The following is a 23,163-nucleotide window of genomic DNA, read 5'->3' as shown; positions in this document are numbered from 1 at the left end:
CAGGAAAGCAGGGCTTTATCACATGAAAAGGTTACTTGGGAAGACAAATCCTGTAACTCCAAATGCCTGTCCCCTTTCCTCCTCCTTCCCCCAGTTTTACTACTGAGCACATCTTATGGTCTAGGGTATCCCGTTAGTCAGTTGGGGTCAGTGGTCCTGACTGTGTCTCCTCCCAAATTCTTGTGCACCCCCAGCCCACATGCGCTTGGGGGGAGCAGTGTGAGAAATAGAAAAGGCCTTGATACCATGTAAGCAAGCACTGTTCAGTAATAACTGAAACACCCCTGTGTTATCAACACTGTTTTGGTCTCAAATTCAAAACACAGCACCATACCAGCTGCTGTGAAGAAAATGAATTCTATCCCAACCAAAACCACTACACCTGTTTATGCAAGGAGCATTGTCAGGTTAAATAATTTACCTAAGAAAGTCTAATTAAGCATTTGAAGTGTTAGGAGTATTTTTTTTTCCCCATAGCTTAATCTGCTTTTCCATACTGGTAGTTACAATTTCTTTTTTTTCTTTTTTCCAGTGATTGTAGTTTAGCTAGTTCTGGTTTGGTTTAATCAGCATTTGCTTGCTTGCTTTCTAGGTTTTTTTCCCATTATCAAAGAATTTAGATACTATGTGGGAGTGTTCTGGGAGAAGGGAGGGGCTAGGAGGAAACCTGATTTGCGAGGTAAAAAGTTGCAATAACATTTCTACTAACTACACTTGTAATCAGTTTTTAAATCTGACAGGTTCTAAATATTCAGTGGAGGATTTGTCTTGCAATAATTAGGTGCAGTGTAATTGTGAAAGTACAGTTCAGACTAAATTGGTATTTATATGCAGATCAAATTGATTCCCCCTAGCTGTGGCTGGTTTGACCTTTTGAGCACAACAAAAATAGTGAAAAGTACTTCTTACATACTTAGATACCGATATTAAGTCCATAGGTTTATTTTGCTCTTGGTTATGTTAGAGCTCCTCTGCCCCACGCAGGACACTGCTACACAGCTTTTGGAGCTGCTTATCCCAAGACTCCCATCTAGTCAGACCCTGTTTGGGTGTTTCCAGGGTTGTTAGTGCCACAGCCTAGCAGTGAGGCCAGGGATCCAACAGTGAGTTGAAAACTTCAAGAAGATCCAGAGCAAAGATGAAGGGGGAAGGCAGGTGATTTCTGCAGATGAGCTGCCAACGCCTGGGAGTCTGAAGTAAAAAGAAGGAAGAGAACAGGATGGGAGAAAGACAAGGAAAGGTTGTGTCACTGTTTATCTCCCTTCCTTCCTCTTTTATAAAAGAAGCTTTTATTAACAGTGAAAACTAATCAGAATATTTGTTCCAACTATGGGATGTTGCCTTAGTCCTAATTTAGTGCACCAAAGATGATTTGATGTTGAAAAATACTATGTTGCTAGCTAGCTGGTAGGAGAACAATTCTTAACTAAAGTTTAGTTCTCAAGCAAAGTGTTATATAGATTTGTGTATACTTAGAAGTTCAGGGTGGCCAATAAGGTGGATTCCTTCCTTTGAGCTGATTTAAATGTTTCCTAAATGATCATAAAGTTGGTCAATATTAAACAAATTGGGTGTTGCACTGAATCTTTTTCAGTATTACCTATATCTTGATTACATTTGTAGCACTGCTTATTGGAGTGTGGATGTATTTATTGTGAAGGGTGCCTGAAGACTGGATTTATACCTTTGTATTGTTTTGACTTGACATCAAAAGCCTGGTAGAGATTTTCAGGTTTTATTTTTTTTTATATAAGCATGAGGAGCTTAATGACATATCTGCCTGCTTTCATTCAAGGTTTGTAGGAACACAGATAACATTAGCTGAACTATAAGCATTGATGTCTGAAGTATTTTCTTCATAGGACTCTGCTCACGTTTGAAATCGGTTGCTCAGCACAGCTTGTGTGGTACCTTATTTCATCAATTGCTTATACTTTGTATTTCCTTCAAATAATAGAAAGCTTATTAATTGATGTGATGTTTTGTCTTCACTAGGATTCCTTTAAAGGCATGATGTAGTTCTGTCTTGTTATAAACAGACAAAAGCCAGCACAGTCTACCTTCTTCCTCAGGCTTGGTGGTTTGTTCCCAGCCTCTCCCATACATGCAGGAACAGAGGTGTAGCAGAGGAGGGCAGAAGGTCTGGTTCACAACTGACTTCCCTTTCTCCCCTTGAGCCCAGGTGCCTGCATGGTTGCATGCATGCTTGTGCCAGCACAGGGCGGCTGCAGTGCTGACATGTAAGTGAAGGGAGGTTTAGGACAGTGCTAGAGTTTTGCATCACATTAACCAAGCAAGGTTACATGCTTTTGCCTGGTGACCATGGGGTCTTCCAGTATAAACAAAACATACCTGGAAGATATCAGGGAGAAACTAGAGACCACATAGCTTCTGGTTGCTTCTTTATGTTCAGGATATCTTTATCCTTAACATGAAAGAGTTTAATTCTGATTTTTTTTCTTCATGGGTTGCCTCTCAAATATATTTCTAGAAAGTAAAATCACCATATCCTACTTTCAAGCCTGGCACTTGCTAAATGTTGTCTTTTCCCTTCCCTACTTCTTATGTGGCATGAGGAAAAAGACCATCTGTGACTGATGCAGCCTTTCTGTTCAGGGGTGCCCTACTATAGGCTGTGGGTACTCCTGCGGCAAGGCGAGCTGCAGAGAGCTCATGCTTCCAGTCACATGGGCTCAGACCTTGGAAGCCTTACCAGCATGATCGTTGCAATGGTGTTTAAAAAACATACCCATCTACTTCAAGCAGTCTTTCATGTCAAGCTGGTTTCTTTTTTCACAGTCCTGGATTTTGGAAGATTTTTACCATCATCATGTTGCATTTATGCCTCTCTTTATTTCTGTTATTGCAACTATTACTGTCAGATACGCAGTTCAGGTGTGCACAGGTTTTGTCCCTGTGTACTTTGGTTTTCTGGTTAACAAGTTTGTACAACGTTTCCTGATGGTTAATTCTTCCAGTTTGTATGCATCCCTATTGACTTAATGGCTTTCTTCCTGCCACCAGGCAGAAGCAAATTACTGTCAATCCAGTTGCTGTTCTGAGAGTAATATTCTTGTTTCTTTTCCCTCCACAGGATTTAAACTGCCTCGTAAGAAATAGTAAGTACTTTTTTTCTTCCCTGTTGCTTTCTCAGCAGATCATGCATTTTTCTTCTTAAACTGGGTTCATACAGCAAGTTCTTCCTGCTAGAGTCAGAGATGTAAAATGAAGCACTGCTATCATGCCTTGCATTAGGAGTTTTTGGTTTGATCCTTAATCAGCTCCAGCTAAAAAGGAATGGGAAGTTAAGTATTTTTCAGAATAGAGTTTGGGGGTGGGGGGTAGGGTGGGTGGAACCAACTTGTTTAGTTTCTATTTAAAGCTGGGACAGTCAGTTTTTAAAGAAATAGGAATTCTAGGACAAGTTTGTCAGTAAGCGTTCATTACAAGCTATTATATCTATGATAGTATTTGAAAAATTAATATATGAACTAGAATTAGAAAAGGGGCATAAAGGGGTGCAGCTGAGAGTAATTAATGTAAATTTTGCGGCATAAAGTTCATGAACTAATTTGATCTTAAAGGTCTTTTCTAACCTAAATGACTCTATGATTTTGAAAGGGAAACTAGAGTTACTGTAAATCTCACTGAACAAATATACTGGACATATCTGGTATAACGGGTCAAGTCTTAGCAATGGCACACATCTGAAACACTATGGGTAATGTTCTTAAAAAAACAAGCAGTGTTCTGCATTTGTCCGTTTGGTACATGGAGGTGTCTGGATGGTGCTGTAGAACTGATTGGCCTTTCTCTGTAGTCATAAGCAGGCTCCTTTCTGCCTCAGTGCCCAACCCTGTATTGTACTGGCACAAGTATTTTTGTAGCCATGCTTGGCATGCCAGATCAGGGAGATTACTATCCTGAAAATAGCCAGATTTAAAATTTTTTTGGCAGGAGAGGGATTGGGTGGCATCAGATCATATTTCCCTCTGGCAGACAGCCGTTGGAATACAGCTTGACAACACAGCTAAGGCAAACTGCAGTTTCACCATTAAAATGCTGCCTTATTTGAATATTTAGTTTAAATTCTGCCTTATGGTTCTCTTTATGTTGTTCTGCTCTAGGGGAAAGATTATTTTCTGAAAAGTACTTCAGTCTTACCAGGTTTGGTTAGAAAAGTAAATATAAAATCTTTCATTAACAGCGTGGTTTTCTGTTAGCTGAAACTTGTAGCAAAACATGTTCTGCTTTTGAGGAGTTCAACCCACAAATTTATTCTCTTGCTCTTCATTGTTCTCTTTCCAGTATTACAGTGGTTTAGTGTGGATCCAACAAGTAGTTAAAGAATATCATACTGATCTCTCCAAAGCCTGTATAGTGGTTTTAAATCTTTTTTTCTTTTTTGATATATTACATGATCACTCTGGTCTATTCATATGATTCATAGATTGCATGACTCAGCTCATGTTCAATAGTTTTTCTGCTAGTTTTTTAGCAGTATTGTTATAAATAAATACTGTTATAAATTCCATTAGGTAAATATGGCCTACTACATGTGCAAAGACGTTTATCACAGTGTGTCAAAAGTGTTTTGTCTGAATGGGTCCAGTATACGAAGTGACTCAGATTGGTTTTTATTGGTAGTTCTGCTTTCCCCTCCCCCCAAGTCTGACAGTTATCAAATGCTGTATCCTAAGTTATTTTGTATTTTCTTCTAGATTGTTAATATTTTTAGAAAAATATCATTAGGCCTACACTCACCCCCACAGAGCTATTTAAGACATTCAAACAGTAATGATTTCCCACTTAAAACTCCTCCTTGATTTGTCAGCCTAGTTCTTCCTGTGTTTGTGCTTCACCGATATTCAGCAGAGCTATTTTTGGTATGCTCTGATAAGTCAAATGTCTTAAAGTCTAAGTAGATCATGTTTATCTAATGCCTGTCACACCTGATTTCATTTTCTGGTGAGATTACAGAAACAGTTTTCCCTAATGCTGTATTGACTAGCAGAAATTATTTTTCTGTCCAGAGAGCTCATTAGTTTAGGAAAGGCATAACAAGCGGTTGTTGGAAGCTAAATTCAAATTAGAAAGCAGTTTTTAAACAGAAAGTAATTAACTGTTGGAACAATTTCCCTGGGTATCTGACAGACTTCTTATAATTGGAAGGCTGGAAATTAGTACAGGCCTTCTAACATAGGTCTGTTTCAGCAGCAAGATATGGACTTGTTGCAGGAGATACTGAGTAAACTTGTGTGACCTGTTTAGCCTGACTACATTGATTGCAATAATTACTAATGGATTTTAAGGAAAAGAGGAAGTGTAAGTTACTAGAACGAGTGAGTTCAGAGTATTACAAGCAATTTATAAAGTACTTACATGCTGAAAACTGCCATTCTGAACTGTGAAACAGTCCTCCAGTTTTGCCCTCTGGGTAATCCTGAGCCAAAGGACAGACCATAATTGCAACTTGGTAGAGCTTCCTCAGCTTCACTTTAAATGGTGGGTTTCATTTGCTGGACAGGTACCTGCATGGAGGCAAGCTGGCTTCAGTCCACATGGACTCCTTCTGCTCCAAGCAGTCTTGATGTCTCTTCTGATGTTTTCCGTCAGCTGGATGGAAAACTGCTCCCTGTGCTTCGGATAGAATGGAAAGTGGCCACTGATGGTAAGTGGTGGTTCTTTAATGTGAGTGTGTAGTAGAGGAGTTAGGCATGATCTAGCAAGGATATGGAGGAGAATTATGACTTGAAGTCTTTCACTGATCTAGTTGTGAAATGTTTGAAATTTGGGGGTTTGGCTGCTTCATTTTGGTTTGGGGGATGTTTTTCTCTTGATGACTGAATCAAGTCTTTTTGTGATGGGTGCTCAAGAGCTTAACATGCTTCCACTGGTATGGGATAATGACATTTAAAATGGGAAAAGCAGCTAAAAATGAATCAAGAGGTCTGCTCCTTTACCATGGTAGTGAAGGGAGGAAGGAGGTTTGCACTGCAAGTGTCACCTTTTCAGGGCATAGTAATGATTGCAGCAGCCCTATGCAGGTGAAATTATATCTACAAACTGAACAAATGAGAATTAATTTGAGAGCGCAAACTCTGCACTGTTGCACCCAGTGCAAGTTCTTCCCATTTCAGGTAATCCAGTCCTTGTAACTTATGTTTCTTATATGATAAAGGAGTAATTATCTCATTGCTGGAGCCTAAATGAGTACCAGTAAATCAGGTTTTCTCATGCTCCAAATATTAGTGTGTGATGTTTCCCTTGTGTGCTCTTGTCCATGGCTTTACACTCGATTCAGGACAGAATTAAACATATTCATTTCTTCCTTCTGCAGGCCTGGCTAAGGGCTGTACAAAGTTACCATCTCAGTATAGCCATAGTAGTGAAGAAGCAGGTGTGACTCAAGTAACCCAGCCATTTAGTGTAGCTATGGTTATAAACTTTCTCACTGGGGTTGTTTACCAAAATAAAAGCGTATTTGCTTTAATGCCCAAACTGCCTGAAGCAGCCTTAAGAGGCAGAGCTAAACACAACACTGAACCTGTGGAAATGCCAGGGTGTCTGGAAGAATGAAGTTGTCTTCTACTCTGCCCCTTCATTTGCCCAGATGGAGCTCTTGCCATACAGGACAATCTTTAAGGTGAAAGTCATGTTAGTCAACCTTGCACACTCACTTCTTTATGTCCAGTTATCTTTGTGTTGGGATCCTCAGTGCTTCAATGGAGTAAGACTGTGATAAGACTAGGCACAGTGGTAATCTCTGTGAGGGTTGCAACCTCTACATGTGCAGGTGACAGGAAAAGAAAGGCATCTCTCTCTGTCCCCGTGTCTTCAGCTAGCATCCGGTACCTCCGAGGGGCAGAGCTGGCTGTGATGCAGGTGAACAGCAATCGACAGGTCTGCGCCCGGTTTGACTTTCAGAACAACTTGACGCTTCAGGTCCGACCAGATGGAGGCCGGGTGAGTGCTAAGGGCTCTAAACTACTTTTTCTAGTCCATGGGTTTAGTTCTGCTTTCACTGTCTTACAGCAAGGTTCTTGATTAAAAAGTACAAACTGCTTGGAAGAGTTGGTGAAACAAGATACTGCGCTTGAGACCTGCTGTCGTTTCCAGTTTGTTTTACACTTGTGTGTAACTACATACAAGCTGCTTCCTTATCTTGGCTTCTCTTTCAATCTTCCCATCCTTCAGGTTTTAAGAATTGTTGCTCTCAATACCTAGCACATCATCATTCTGGGTGTTGCTTAAAGCAAGTAATTATAGGAGGTTTTGCATTCTGCTTGACAGCAGTGACATTTATAGCCTTTTTAACTCAAGCCTTCCTTTTACTTCCACTTCTTGTACTCTTGCTGTGGAGACAAGTGCCAACCTTGGGGATGCTCCTTCAGCTTACACTTAGTCTAGGAAATTTGTCAGAAGAATGCTGAGCATCCACATCTCCCTTTATGAACAAAGGAATCTGGAGTTCATTGCTTACCACACAGAATTTGGCCATAGTTAGCTTACAATATGGAGCCAGTGCCTCTCCAGCATTTTGCACAGCATTGCTGATGCGGAAAAGGGTATAGATTTAAGAAGATGTGTATGTCATGGCCAAGTACAGAACTATACATGTATAAGTGCAATTCTAAATGCTCTTGCACTGGACTGCAAGATTCATACTAGACTCCAACCTGCATATTTTAGTCTAATCTCCTTCTAGTTCACAATGTAATTTAGTGGAAACTGCACACAGTTGTTTGGTGTAAGATTGTTGTATCAGCTCAAAGATCCCAAGAAATAACTGTACATTTCTCATTACAAACAGAATAATTTGAGACAGACCAAGGGACTGTGTATTTAATACACTTGAAATCCTTCTTTAACAGTCAAGCTTCAGAATAAGGGTCATATGGGATGAGGAAACACAGTGGAACAAGGCCAAGTCAGCTGTTAATTTCAGTGGCTTTATAGAATAATGTTCTTGGTTTAAGTCCTTGTGAATGTGTTTTGTTTTCAGTGGAATTTCACTTTTGACCGTTTTGAAGTGGAACCCGGCCAGACTTACCAAGTGACTGTCTACCACCTGCCCAAACTGGATGTAGACGGAGACTACAATTGCAAGTCCATGTCTGTCACAATGCCTGGTAAGAGATACTCTTGCTCACTTAGGCCTTGAGCTTAGGACTGTGATGGTTTGTGGACCTGCAGGTTGGGTCCAGACCAGATCCATGAACTGTGAGCAAGTCTGGCGATAGGGTGGCAGTATTATAAAAACCTGTGGTCCTTTCTGAGTATTGCTGTTTAGAAAGTCCATGGTGCTAGCTTTATCTACAATACCTTTGTGGTATGTATCCAAAATGCATGTATCATTTGTGCTACAAGTTACCATCCTTGTTTCTGGGATCCTGTGTCCAGAAGTTTATCAGATCTCTGCTCAGAATAAGGTTCATCTGGAGGGATTATTCTGTGAAGGACAGACCCTTTGATTATAGTTCCTACATGGAAGATATGGCTATAAAAAGTTTCATGTGCTCTCTAGAAAGCTGGAAAAAGCCTTGGACTTGGGCCTCTAATTTCTGAGAACTTTTATTTGTAGCTTGTCAAGAATTCTGTTACAGCTACGGCTAAAGAGAAATTCATAGTTAAACCTGAAAACTAATATAGATGCCCCTCTGAGGGGTTGTTTGAAGGTAAGTTACATCTCCTGGATTTTGTTGCTGAAATGTTCATCAGTGGAACAGGTGCAAAGATACTTCATGTACATGAATGGGGCTGTAGAGTCATCTTTTGTTCTTTCTGCAGACTGTTGCTGTTGCTTTTACGTAGTTTGAAGTGTTTTGAAGTTGCTACTCTGCTTGTGGAAGCTGGAAGTACTGACCAGAATTCCCACATTGAAAGGAGTAAAATTTGGTTTCTAATATTGACTTTTAGACATGTGAAGTTTGATTTCAAAGGCACAGTTAGGTATAATTTACCAAAAAACTTGACAGAGCTGAGTGCCTGACCCTTTCTTGTGTATGTAAAAATTTTCCCGTAACTGAAAAGAGTCTTTGTTTTCCCCAAAGATGCTGAGCATCTGCAATGCCCTGTCTGCACTGACTAGTTTGTAAATATTTGACACTCAATACAGAGATTTAAAACTGGTTCATAATTTTATTCTTAACTTGCTTACAGTTGTCAACATGACTTTGCCATTATAAAATGGCAGAGTATATGGTGTCAGTCAACCTGAGCTGGAAAAGGAGAGGGGGCACTTGGTTTTCAGCCCTCTTATCCTTTCTTACACCTGCTCACTCTAAGAACTTCCTGGCTTTTATTCTCCACTGTTCTTCAGAAACCTGATGCATTGTGTGAAGATAGCAGTTGCAGGGAACTTCGCTGATTAGAACTTATACATGAATTACAGGGGCACTGTAAATTTTCCAGCTTTGAAAGTTGAAAATTTAAGATATGCAATATTTTATTTCAACTGTTTAAGCAGGGAGTTGTTCCTTTTCCTTTGTCCAAACCCTGGAGGAGAGACATAATGTAGGCTGAGGCTTGTAAATCACACATTGCTAAATGTTGAATATGTAACTGTGAATTTGACTGAAGAAATTCACAAACAGCAGGCCAATCTGCTAAATTAAGTGAAGAGAATTATAAATATGGAAGAGTGTTTGGGATCAAGAAACATTCCAGTCTCCTAGTTTTCCTGGGAAAGAGTGCTTTTGAAGGAATTGATCACTGTGGCGTTCTCAAGGTCCAGAGATCAATATGAAGTTTTAATTCCACTATGACCCTCTCTACACAAGTCTTACATTAGCAAGGGTTGTCAAATATTACTCATTATAATAAGTATTCTAAGTTTTCGGTCTTTTCTTATTATCACTGTTCTGGGAAAAAAAGAAACGTAATATCAGTGGAGGGTCTCGTTTATATACTGGAAACTAGTACTATTCTGCTGCGGAATTTTATTGCTGCTTTTGAACAAAAGTCTCGTCTCATCAAGGAGGGCTTGGTTAGGTGTCTGGCTTCTGATAAGAAATTGGATAGTTTTTCAAAATGGAAGTACAATGTTCCTGACTAGTCACTGATGGTCTTTCTTGCAGACTGCAAGGACTCTCTGATGAAAAGAACCATCCCATGTATAAAGACAGGTAAAAATTTGTCTGAGTCATGTAGACATGGGTATTCTGTCGAAATATTTCTGACAGTTGAGAAACTTGGGAATATCTGCACTAATTCCAGGCAGCTTGTGGGAGCCCAGGATCCAAGGTAAAGTTATAGATGATACAATTCTGCTCGTGAGCTTTAATCCATGGATGGAGTCAACCCGATACCAAATTCATGTGGCCAGTTTCCTGAATGAGAAGAAGTGTAAAATGATCACACGTGATTTCACTGAGGTAATTACCTTCCTAAATTATATCCTCTGTGGTAATTTAGGCAAACATTTCTCTGATGGTTGCTGAACAAGGACTTGGAGCCATGATGTAGGAGACATAACAAATGCACTTAAATTCCTTGAAAACAGCTGTCCTTTTCACAGATTTTTAATTGCCTTTGGAAAGAGGAACTTTGATCTTTTATTCAACAAATTCCTGAAACAGAATTTTATAATGCATGGAGCAGTCTGTGAACATCTGCAGAGAAAAACAAAAATTGGTATTTGACTATCTGGGCTTTATTACCTTTGTCAAGCCATTGCCTGAGGGATGAAACTAAATCGACCAAAACAGAGGTGCAAAGTTTCAATAAATCATTGAAATAGTTTATCAAATGTGATAGTGGAGGGGGGGGGTGTGTGTTGATTAAATTTTTTTTTTAGATCAAGAGATTGGGTGGGTTTGTAACATACTTCCATCAAGGTGAGAATCAATTCCTGTAGGTCTTAACTGTGTTGCTGAGAGGCAAAAAGTAGATCCAGAGTGTCTTTTGACATAAGAAATGTTCCCCTTCAGGTATCTGAGGGAGGATAAATGCTGAATGTTTGGTAGCAGTCCCCACCCTTCTTTGGGTGGAGGGCAGATATATTAGCATTCAGTTTGTTTAGTCTTTCCTTTCCTTCCATACTTAAACCCTTTGTACTACATACATTGATATGTATTAAGTTACTACTGACTAGCTGGTATGGCTGTGTACATATTTCCCTGGTAGCGGGGAATATACCTCAATTTGGAGTATGTATCTGCTAATCACTGTAAAGAATGTATTTAGATTTTTATATTGATTGTATACAACAAGTAACGAGGGTAATTTATTTGTCTGTTCTAGTGTCAGAAGCAGCAGTGTTGACAGCTGGTTTTAATTAAATGAGGAAGCTTGTTAAAGTTTACACATTAAATAACTGAAGACATTTACATTGTTAAGAAACTGTAAGACTAAGTTAACACATTTGAAGTTATATAACATACATCCTTAATTATTTCCTGTTACCTGTGCAACTTTAGCCTGCTGTCTTAATTGTATTACCATGTCTGTCACACGGGACACCTGCAGTGATGGTGGCCAGGCTATTTATCCATTTTGTTCTCTGTGGGGTGCTTGTTCAAAAAAAAAAAAAATCCTGCTTCTTTAGAACACTCCATATTCTTATGTCAGCTCCTTTTTTCCTGCTTTCATTCCATTGTCTTACTTCCCTTATAATCTGCATCTGATTCTGCAGGGTGGATTGCAACAGCAAGTGAATGTCACAATCAAAATAGAGAAGAACATAAGAGCTTGCTGCAACTACAAAATACAGGTAGAATCTCACTGCTGTCCCTGTGTCCTTCCTTCACCAGCAAGACAAGGAGCAGCTTAGGAATGTTACAGGGTTTTGCAAAGTGTTTTGTTCTGAGTTTGGCTAACCTCTGTTACGTGCATCGGGGAAATAATGATTATGTCTGAACATTTATTTTTTTTTATATAGGTATTCTCTGTAGACAGTGTCTTTTCCTTAGTATAGGGTTGCCAAGTCAGAGAATATGGAGTTGGAATGGCAAGTGTGCCACCTCAGGAGCTCACTGCCACCTTAATGTATAGTGTAGGAATCCTTGTTTAATCTTGTTTTTTGAAGGGAAATGGGAATTCTGTGTCCCTGTACTAAAATACAAGGAATGTCGAAGCGGGGGGGAAATAAAGTGAGGAACAAAATTGCTCTTAAGAATAGTTTCTATTTTCTGAATTTATTTCGACTGCAGATTCAGCCATTCTTTGTGAACTGTGGCACAGACTGTCTGAGACATTCTGCTTTCATCCCATGTTCGTCAGCTCCAAGTGAGAACTGCTTTTCTGTAAACTAGATTCCTATTGTCTTACAGATGATAGCTGAATTTGTAATGTATCTCTTGCCTTTTGCAGGTACAGACCCATCAGGTAAGAAGTTCTTCCAGTACCCTGAAACTTTTTTTGCTGCTCTTCTACTGTCATAAAGAATAACAATCCTCCCTGGGAATGACCCAGTGGGCAGGAAATGTCCCCTTGTAACACTGAGTTCAGAATGAACTGTGTTAAGAGTTACTTCACCATCATTTAATGAGGCAAGTATTTGTATGCAGTGTGAACCTTAAAGAGCAGGTTTTTTTAGAGATACTTCACTTGCATAAAATTCTGAGAAACAGTTTTGACAAGAAGAGTCTTAATATAAAATACTTTCTGTCACTTTGCTCAGTGTTAAAAAATTTGCATAATATAAAGCAGCTTTTGGAGAGAATAGCTTGCATATATTCATCTTTATGAATGTCAAGATAAATCATATGCACAATGATTTTACATCTTTTTTTTTTTGGCTGCACAACACCTGTAAGGAACTAGTTTGCCCAAGATTTAAAAACACACCTGTAGATTGAAAAAATCTACATCACCCAAAATAGTGACCTTTTTTTTAAGACAGATTACATGAACAGGCAGGTCATGGGCAGCATGCCTGTCAAAGCAGATAAATGGTGCTATTTAGAGGGAGGTTATTGATCTGTATTTTCAGTGTGCTGCACATATGGTTCTTTGTGGAGCAAGTTTATGATGTAGAGCGTTATCATCAACGCAGGAGTTTGTTTTGAGAAGAGACTGTGGTATGTTTTAAGGAGGAAGTGCTGGACTACCTGTGGTTTTGGGCAGAGCCAGGGTCCTTCTCCCTTGGCTTCTACTGCTCAAGAGACTTCTGTTCTTTGGTGAAACTCCTTCTGTGTAAAGCAATATCTGAGCACTACTTTTGTACTGCAGGTGATATGATTATATGGCTCTACTGGTGTATCACTGGGATCTGTGTGTTACTGGTGGGATCAGTCATAGCAGGTGTGATTTGGATGACCAAAAAACGAGCAGGTAAGACTCATACCAGCTAGGAAGAAAAGATTCAATGCTGAAACTGGGGTTTTTTTTCCTCCTTCTATACTTCTTCCTATTGTTGTTTTCTTCCTTGCTGCTCTGATGTCTTGCCACTGAGATAATGCCTAGGTATTCTGTTTTACATCATACAACTTGTAACATCCTAATACCATCCACTTAGTTAAGTAAAGCTTTCCACTGGTTATGCTGTCTGATACTCCATAGAGCTTCAGAGTTCATGAGGAGAAAAAGGAACTTCATAGTTCAGCCCTTTTGTTTCCTGCAGATTGCTACAGATATCTTTTCCATTTATTTTTCTCCTGCGTTGCAGGAGAGTTTTGCAAGACAGAAGCTTCCTGTTTGTCCAGACTCTAGTCTTTCCTCTGTCCCCCAAAGTCTTTACAAAATTCATTTTTATATTATTTTGAGCTTAATGTTTTTCAATTAAGATGGAAGAAGAAAAACAGAACACAGAGGTTGACACTGAGCAGGTAGAAAATTTGGGTACTTGAGAACTAATTTCTAGTCTTTTGTGTTGCAACTATGAGGGAGTTATCACAGGGAAACTCCACTGTGGGGTTTTTTTTCTACCTGAGAGTAGTAATGGGAAATCTTTGGGAAAATTTCTTAACATCAAACTTATCTTGGATAACATGTAGCTAGGGACATTTTAGTCACCTCTTTAGAGAAGCCTCTTAAGAAAAAAATATCTTTATTAAGGCTCTTCTCCTTAAGGAGGAGGTAGCAGAACAATTGGGTTTCTGTACTACTTAAGGCTGGCCAGATGTGGGAAAGATGGATAAAATTGGTTTTGAGTGCATTCCTTCTCTCAAAGGAAAAATATAGTGAAATCCATAGCAAAATTGGCTGCAGAAGAGTCTTTGTTCATTTATTCATTTTTTATTAGACTTCTTCCTCCTCATGGTTTTATCCCTGCACAACTAAAGATTTTGGTTTTAACCCAATCTTTGGAAGGGGTTGTCATTTTAAGGGTTTAATCTTACTTTGTGTTTTCAGAACTGACAGTGAGTTTCTCTCTCTTCCAGGACGCTGGAGAGGGAAATGCGACCACAATGATTTGCAGACCGGTAAGATGTCCTGCCTGTTTTGTCAAGCATGTGTAATGTGTTCTGGAAGTCTCCCACGGTTGTCCAGAAGGGGCTCTCTTAGGCTCTCCTATTCTGTAGTGTGTTTCTTAAAACCAAAAGGTAGCCTTAGGATCCTCCTGTTTAGCTAAAAGAAACTTTGTATATGGAATTTGGAATGCCGTAATTTGCCAGATGGGAGATAATTGCTTTGTAAAGTGGTGAGGCTTTTGACCCAGCTGAGGCTGTACTGGCAGAAGAACCTTTGATAATTGTCTAAGCCATAGCAATAGGAGATTTTTGGGGGGGTGAGTGCACTCAGCTCTCCAGCAGAGAATATAGCTACACTTTCAAGCCTCTTAAAGCTGGTATATTACTTTTTTGTGTTTGTGAAATTCCATGAACCATTTGGGCATTTTTATAAATTATAGCTCCACTGTCTGGACTTTGGTATTGAATTTCTACAATGAGATGGTGTCTGCTTATGCTGCCGAAATAGTTTCAAAACTAGTAGTTGCTAGAACCTTTTGTTAATATTCTCCTATGCTGATTGCTGCTGGCTTGCACCTTTACAATTTGGGCATATAGCTGGGATGAATATTTTTCTGTCTTTCAGCAGCACCATATACCGACCTTCCTCTGCCACCCTTGAAGCCCCGAAAGGTTTGGATTGTGTACTCTGCTGATCACCTGCTGTACGTGGATGTGGTGCTGAAGTTTGCTGAGTTTCTGATGACCGTCTGTGGCACTGCTGTAGCCTTAGATCTGCTAGAAGATCATCAGATCTCAGAGTTAGGGCCATTGCCTTGGCTTACTCGGCAGAAGAAGGAAATGGAAGACCTGTCTTCAAAGATCATCATCTTATGTTCACGGGGCACCCAGGCCAAATGGCAGGCCATGCTTGGGAGTGAGCCTGTGTGTCTCAAGCAAGATCAGCAAAAGCCAATGGGTGACCTGTTCACCCCAGCCTTGAATTTGATTCTGCCAGATTTCAAGAAGCCAGCCTGTTTTGGAATGTATATAGTCTGCTATTTTGAGGGGATAAGTAGTGAGAAAGATATACCTGATCTGTTCAATGTCACATCCAGGTACCAACTAATGGATAAATTTGAGGATATTTATTTTCGGATTCAGGACTTGGAGAAGTTTGAACCTGGGCGCATCCATCGAATCCAGGAAATCACAGCTGAAAATTACATCGATACCCCTAGTGGGAGGAAGTTGAAAGAGGCAATACAAAAGTTCAAGAACTGGCAGACAGAGCACCCAGACTGGTTTGAGAGTGAAACTGTCTGCTTGGATAATGATGAGGAGTTGCAGTCCCTAAACAGAGAGCGCCAGGTGGATTCATTAAGTGAATCGGGTGGAATTGTGAAACACCAGCTGCACCTATGGGAGCCTGACCCTGACTGCTGTTATGTCATCAACCTCCACATGCATGAAGGTGAAAGCAGAGGCTGTAAACTGCAACCTCGACTTAATCCATGTGGGGATCCGACTTCTCAGACTATGGTACTTCCTATGGATGAGGCTCCTCTAGTTCAGGTAGTAGAGCCAGTCTCTTCCACGGAAGATGGAAATATACTTGGTCATCATGTGCTGAGTAATGAAGACTTTATGGAAGGAGTTCCTTTTCTGGAGACAAGCTTTCCAATGAGGAATAGCATCATCCTCCACAATGACTCTGAAGTTTCAGCTATAGATGACCAGAGTCCTGCAAATCTCTCAGGTGAACTGAGACACCATCTGAATGGGCTCATGTACTCTCTTTACCAGCAGAGTGTAATTCCTTCAGAGCCATCTCTCTGCCAAGAGGAGGCTGACAAGCAAAACCAGTTGGTCTTTGATGACCAATGCAAAGACCAAAGACAGTCAGTGCAGTCAGACCAGGGCTACATCTCTAGATGTTCTCCTCTGCCTCATGATGACCTTGTGGAGGAGGAGGAGGAAGAGGAGGAGGAGAGTCAGGAAAAACAGATGGTCTTCCATGAACTCTCTCCAGAGGTCTTGAACAGTCTAAAGAGTCTTCAGCAGCAGCTGTTTTTCCAGGACATTCAACGGAGCTCTGACTGGGGGTATCAAGCTGAGGTGATGGACACTGGCCAAGCTTTGGAGGACTGCTAGACTCTATCTGGGACCTGCTCCATTTGAAATACAGGGATGGAAGGTGGTACCATGTGCAGTGCTGAAACTGCATCTCCAACACCATCCTTGTATTATCAGTGACTTACTGGTGGGATCGTCCCGTCTGCTAGGAGGCAGGATTGCCCACCAAACTGGTAACGTTGCTTCCAACTGCAACTCTATGTGGAGAGAAGCAATGAATATTAGCCACCACTGTGAAAGAACAGGCAATAGTTGTGTTCCTTGGGGAAACGTATGACATTGAGTCCTCACTGATGGATGGCAAAAAAGTTGTGGCTCGTCCACTTGTGCCTTCAAAATGCCCTCCAGCTGTACTGGTTCTACTGCACTGGATAGAAGTCATGGCCAGGGTTTGGAAAATAAATTTAGATAACATGACAAAATTTGCATTGCCATTTTAATACACACTTTTAATTTTTTGTTGTAAATACTGTGTTAAAGATGTGCCTTAAACTTCAGCTAGGATAGGGCTGTCTATTTGTTTTTTCTTTTGCCACTCATTCATTCATTTGCAACTTCATTTCCATGGCCATTCAGTAACTGAGTGGGATAAAATTGTACATGAGGAGTCTTCATATCTCTCCCTACTGGGAGATATGTGCTTGAAAGCCAACAGGAGGAAGGAGGGAAGAGGAATAATGGACTTACTATACAATTATAAGAAGGATCTAGGGCTGAATACAGAATTAACTGAATCAGGGGAATCTGGTGTATTCTGTAATGCACTGCTGCAGTGCTGTTTGCTTTTGGACATCTTAGCACCAGGAAGACTTGAACTGAAGGTGTAGGTAGTGACAAGCAATTAAGGACATGGAAGACTGTTTTGGAGGAGAAAAAAACTGTAGCTTCAGCAGATGCTGTTTTAGATTAGAAATTGTAACAGAGTTAGAGGAGGCTGAGCTAAAATGTGTGTAAAACTTATGTGGATATAAACTCAAGCACATGTAGTTCAGATTAACCATTGTGAAAAATAGATTAAGGAGTTCAGTTCATCTTCTGGGAGCAGTGATGGTATCAATTCCAGTGTTTGTTAAAAAGTGGGCTTGATGCCTGTGATTGATTGCATGTTGGCCCATTTAGTACTGACCAGGTGGCAGACTAGATGAGGCTGGTGTTTATGCTGTTTGTTGTCACAATTTCTGCAGTCTGGCCCACTGGATAACAGCTTGACATGTAAATACATCCAGGCCTTTACCTTCTCTCTCTCTTTTGTGTTCAGACAAGCTTGTCATCTTCCTCTCAAATTTACTCATCAAAAAAATCTTAAGAATTTTATTTCAGCTTTTTAAAAATCTGATATCTCAGAAGTTAATTGTTCTTTTGACTTGCAACCAATATTGTGTTATGTTTATAATTGTATTTGTTGTTTTATTCCTTATGTGTTTTATTCCTTAAATTAAAAAACAATAATACTTTTGGATATATTTACTTCAACATGTTTATGGCCTCAATTCTAACTCCTTATGTTAGTATTTCCTGTAGTAATCTGAGGCAAAACTGAGAGCCAGAGCTAAACTGGCTGACAACTGCCACAATGTTCCTGCAAAGTGGTGCGGCTGTATCCAGTTGAGCTGGATACAGCTGATGGCCTTTGGGTGGGAAGTGTGTGGTCCCTCTAAATGGGTGTTAAAAGATGGGAAATGTTTGTAACTTTTGTGCAAGGCTGCTCAGTGAGGCAGGACAGTTAAGACAGCTTGCTTTCTCTGCTGCCAGATGCCTAGAGACTAACAAAGGGACAGTCCCTGCACAGATCCAGACTTAAGGCTGTGTGCCACCTTTGTTTCCTGTCTGTACAGGACCCACCCCAACAGGTCCTCCAACCCAGCAGCTTCAATCTCAACGCTTTTCCAGTGAGAACCCATTTCTCAGATTATGTGAATGTCATCTTGATGATCCCATTTCTTAAATTTTCTTTTATTTTACAGCAATTAACATGTAAATCTGATTTTTTTTCTCCCTATGAGCCTTTTTCAAGTGGTATGAATTCCCAGAAATCATTTAAATCGGAAGCTCAGAAGTGTCATCTGGATTTTCTTGCATTAGTCATTCCCTTATCATAAACTCCCTTGGTGTTACAGCTTTTAGAATTTGCTTTCATTTGCAAGAAGTTTGTTTGAGGGGAAAAATCTAGACACTTTTAGTAATCCAACATGAGGAAATCCAGTAACTTTAATGCATCTGCTGGTCCCTGAATGCAAAATAGAATAGCCCGGCAAGACTCAAAGGAGGGAAAAAAATAGCAAAATTGGTCACAAGTTTCTAATTTTATTTTAACAATCTTGCTTTTTAAAAAATACAAGTTCTGATTAATGCCAGGGGGATGCCAAGTGTCAATTGGCCACAGGCCCTGTCTCTCACTTCAGTTTCCCCTCCTGGGAGTAGTCATTTTGTCAGGATAGCAGAGAGCAATAAAATGCTGAATAGCTGAGTTGTGTTACAAGGCTTGTAACAGAATCCCAAGGGATGTATGTCTTAATATGGCATGAGTTCGTTTAGCAAAGTGTTATTGACCTGGACCAGTATTTTAATGCTGGCAGAATATACAACAGGTGTGCAAGGTGCGTTGGGTGAGGTATTGTTTGCACTTTAATGGTACCACTATCTCTCTTCTGCAAATGGATCTATTCTGTGGCAGAAGGGTTTAAATGGAAGCGAGAGCTCAATTACCAAAGAAGGGAATTCAAAAGGAGGAGCAGGCTTATAAACAAGAATTTGAGGAGCTTTAAATCTTTCTCTGTAGGAAGTAATTGAAGTAGCAGGAGAGCTGTCTTTTTAGTTGCAAGGGGGCTTCTGGACAGCCAGCTACTCTGAGAGCTTTACGCTCTCCAAACAGCACATTTACTAACAACCTAGAAACCGTGGCAATACAAAGAGCCACTTTTTCTACAAAGCAATTCTATGCAACAGAAGCATCATTTTGCAGGGTCATCTGACCCAGGCAACCTCTGCATCCATGGACAAATTTGAACTGTGATTTCGCTGTCAGTGGTTTAAATGTGCCATGGCTAGATGAATTTAAAATATGCCATTTTCTCAATAATGTCTTAAATGGAAAAAGGCACTTGCTGCTGAAACAGCAACTTATGTGCTTTGAAGGGGTACTGAAGTAAGACTTTTTAGTAATTCTGCTGTGATTCTAGTGTCTCAACTATGCTTACATTTCGGTGTATAAGGGATGTTTGTCTACATGCTTTGGTGCTATTGTGAACTTAGCTGTAGGAACAGCAAAACATAGTTGGGGGTGAATAGCTTTTCTTTCGCCTAGTTTTTGGCAAAGTTGTTTGTTGTTTTCTTTTTTCTTCAGCTGTTTGATGAAAGCATTGTGTACTCCTAGGTACAGGTATCCTCTCATTCTTTCTTGAATAATACTGTAGTTTGTTCTTTCTGAGCTTTTACTCTGTTTAATGCTGGAAAAGGAAGGTGCAAGGAAATAAATATTTATACAAGCATAATATACCTGATCACACCTCCTTTGGCCAGGAACTTAGCATCCCCTCAACACATCTCACATCACATAGGAAAAGTTCACAGTACCAAGTTTTACAATCACAGTCACTCACAGCACCAAGATTGTCCAGACAAAAAGAAGTTACTGAAGAGAAAGGCCACTGGCCAAAATTCACACAATTGCCCACATAAGGGCTCAGGTTAAAAATAAAGCACTGGTGGGAAAGTTAAGCCTAGCCTTTGCTCACTCTCCATTTGGCGTGGGGGAGAGCAGTGAGTCACCCATCCTAGCTGCAGCTCTGAACAGAACAGTGCTATTGCCCCATCTTTTCTAGGGGCTTTTTTTTGGCCCCTTGAAACTCCTCAGCCACCTGAGAGCTGGGGGAGAAGAGCCTGATGGCACCCCCTCTTCTGCCCTAGGGGAGCTGGAAGTTACCAGACTGTAAACATTTTGTTGTAGCAGTCCACTGGAGCAGGCAGTTGATTCCCACTCTGTGAAAAGGGAGGTGGGACAGTCTCAGTCCCACTGAAGCCTGAGCCCTGAAGGAGAGAATGGATGTGAGTGCAGAAGTCTGGGCTGTGCCTGCAGTCCTGCTGTTGGCTCTGGGTAACAGTTGGTTGTGCTTCATTTCCCCTTCCCATCAGGACAGCTTGAAAAAAGGCTCGGGACAGGAAACGCATTTTCCCAGTGAAAGCAGCCTTGCCCAGATAACAAAATATAAGCCTGGGAGGGGTAAAGTCCTTCCTCCAAACGTGGCCTCTATGCTCCTGTTTCCATTTGGCTGGTGTCAGGAGCAGCTGTAGCCAGGCAGAAGAGCAGGCCTTAACCCCCACCCAACATTCATGGAGCTTAAAACCAAAGATAACTGTGTTTCTATGAGAGGTTACCAACAATAAACTTTTTCCCCACCTACCCTTAACCACATGCACATGGAGGACAGGATGCTGGTCTGTGGGCTTTCAGCAAAGCTCAGAGCCCCTCTGCCTCGAGCACTTTGCTTTTCTGCATTGAAAAGTGAGGTTCACTGAGCACAGGGCCCACCCTGAGCAGCACTGACATCCTCTGCCCCACTGTTTGAGTGGGGGCATTTTGCAGGCTTTGCCCCATCTCTTCTCTCAAACAGATGCGGAAGGGGGCCAGAGGAAATCTTTCCAGCCTTTCTGGCCGATGTAAAGGGAGATCCTGTGCTCTGTGTAAAAGAAAACCAACACTGATCCCATAAACATGCATATTCACAGAGAATTGAGAGCCCCGGCACCTGGGTGCTGCCCTCTGAAGCAAGCAGTAGGCTGCTGTAAACCCTGTTCTCACCAGAAGTAAATGTCTCGGTGGTAGTGAAATGGGGACTAAGCCCCTGGATTATGTTTCTTTAGCATGTGAAGTCAACGGAAGATGCAAAAGGTTGAAGCACAGAGGTAGACATTTTCAGCTTGGAGAAAGTGGCTCCTAGGCTTGAAATGACCAGATGGCTGGTGTGCTCCCAGAGGTTCCCCAGCTGGTATGCAAAGGCCCTCTGCAGCTCTGCTGCTGGGAAACAGAGGTGGCAGCTCTGCAAGTCCTAGCGAAACCAAAGCGTGCTTCTTTTCGGCAGCCCACACCCCGAGGGCACATCTCTGCTGGTCAGGCCACTCTCACATCTCAGCGTCGTGGTCAGCAGGAGTTCTTCAAGGAGGGGACAAAATCCGCTGGTCCCTGTTGTTCAGGAGGAAAAGATAAAAACGAAATCTTTATGGTCACAAAGCAACGTGATGTCCTGGCGGGGAGCGGGAGGGGAAGAGTGGGACCCTCCAAACAGCATGGAGAGGCAGAAGCACTAGAAGAAGACTCGTCGTGAAGGGAGGGTGCGTTTTCCGGGGACAAGCATCAGCCGTAGGCTCCTGCGGGTAGTCGGGTTTGCGCTGAGCTTCCGCTGCTGGATTTGTCCGCGGGAAAGGAAGGAGGGGAGCGGGAGTCCGACGGGGCCGCCCGCGTCCCCTTCCCCTGCTCGGCCACGGCGACGGGAACCTGAGCAGAAACGCCGAGAGACTCTGCCGGGAGCGGAGCGCGGCTGTGCGGCCGGGGGAGGGAGCAGGGGGGCGAGAAGGGGAGGGGGAGGAAGGCGCCCCCCTCCCTGTCCCCGGGGCTGTGACAGAGCTAGATCTCAGGGGCACGGCACGGCTGCCTCCTGCCCCCCCAGACCCCCGTGAGTGGAGCCAGCCTGGCCTGGACACGTCACAGGCCCCCGGCACCCACTCCAGAAAATCGGGAGTATTTCAGTCTGCCCCGATCTCTCTTGGCTGAGCAAGACAAGGGCCAGTGGCCTGGCGCACAGCCTACGGCCAAGCACCCACTTGTGGCTCCTCATCTGTGGTGCTGGACATTCGGCTGTCCAGACTTTAAGGCTGTTGTAAGTAAATGAACATCAAAGTAAATGACACATCTAAGTAAATGGCTTTTATCCCACCGATCTTCCATCTCCGGAGTTGAGCCAAACCACATACTGAGGGCTCTGCCCAGCCTGCTGTGATGGGACAGTGGCTTAACTTGATGTGAATAGCCCTAAAGTTCCTACTTCTACTGAGAGCACCAGCCAGGGCAATTGGTATTACTGACCCACTAATAAAGGCCTTGACCTGAGCTTGGCTGGCTGGATCTGTCACAGCACCAGCATTAATGATGGTACATCGTGTATCAGGGTGGCTTGGTGCTTGGCATCACCAGTCCCTCATTCCTACCTGTGCCCTCTGGTGATGAGCCGGGTGCTGCCTGTCAATGATGTGAAGCATAATGAACAAGCTCATAACCAAATGTCTGTATTAACTACCCTTCCTGATAGCCAAAATGGCTTGACTTTTGAGGGTGTTGCTAATCAACACACAGGGTTGAGCAAAACCCAGGTGCTTAGTACTGGGAAAGGACATCCAGAACAGCAGTGACAGCTGTCTAATAGATGTTGGTGCAGGCTCCCTGAGGAGCCCTACTCCAGTGAATGTCACTGGCTGCTCTTGACAACAAGGAGAAATTGGTCTGGGGTACCAGGAGAATTCACGCTTAAACCTGAAACAAAGAAATAATTGAGAAAGGAAAGGGGAGAACTTGGGGTGGGATGACACAAAGATTTCTTTAGACACATAGCAATAAAGAGGAAAAATGGGAAGAAGAATCACAGCAAAAGCATTACTGTCAATGGATAAATCGGTTTTCTAGACGCATGGTCAAAACGGGGGG

The 23,163-nt window shown here is 41.8% G+C and overlaps 1 protein-coding gene across 4 annotated transcripts; it reads left to right on the top strand.

The window, feature by feature from the left end:
* Positions 1-3,099: 3,099 nt before the first annotated feature.
* IL17RA (interleukin 17 receptor A) lies at positions 3,100-23,120 on the top strand. 4 transcript variants are annotated; one of them, XM_026868235.1, is made up of 12 exons: positions 3,100-3,119; positions 5,528-5,671; positions 6,842-6,966; positions 8,006-8,132; positions 10,080-10,127; positions 10,219-10,376; positions 11,636-11,713; positions 12,153-12,228; positions 12,313-12,327; positions 13,174-13,275; positions 14,325-14,366; positions 14,983-23,120. In XM_026868235.1, the coding sequence occupies exons 2-12, from the start codon at positions 5,536-5,538 to the stop codon at positions 16,485-16,487; spliced, it is 2,412 nt and encodes an 803-aa protein (XP_026724036.1). In that variant the 5' UTR covers positions 3,100-3,119; positions 5,528-5,535; the 3' UTR covers positions 16,488-23,120. The 4 variants fall into 4 exon arrangements, with proteins under 4 accessions (XP_026724036.1, XP_026724035.1, XP_026724038.1 ...); XM_026868234.1 differs by having other exon boundaries at positions 14,980-23,120; XM_026868237.1 differs by lacking the exon at positions 13,174-13,275.
* Positions 23,121-23,163: the final 43 nt, after the last annotated feature.

The sequence above is a fragment of the Athene cunicularia genome, assembly GCF_003259725.1.
Source record: "Athene cunicularia isolate RWA chromosome 1 unlocalized genomic scaffold, athCun1 chr1_part2, whole genome shotgun sequence".
NCBI classification, from domain to species: domain Eukaryota; kingdom Metazoa; phylum Chordata; class Aves; order Strigiformes; family Strigidae; genus Athene; species Athene cunicularia.
The sequence above is the reverse complement of the archived record's forward strand: the minus strand, read 5'-3'. Positions and strand labels throughout refer to the sequence as shown.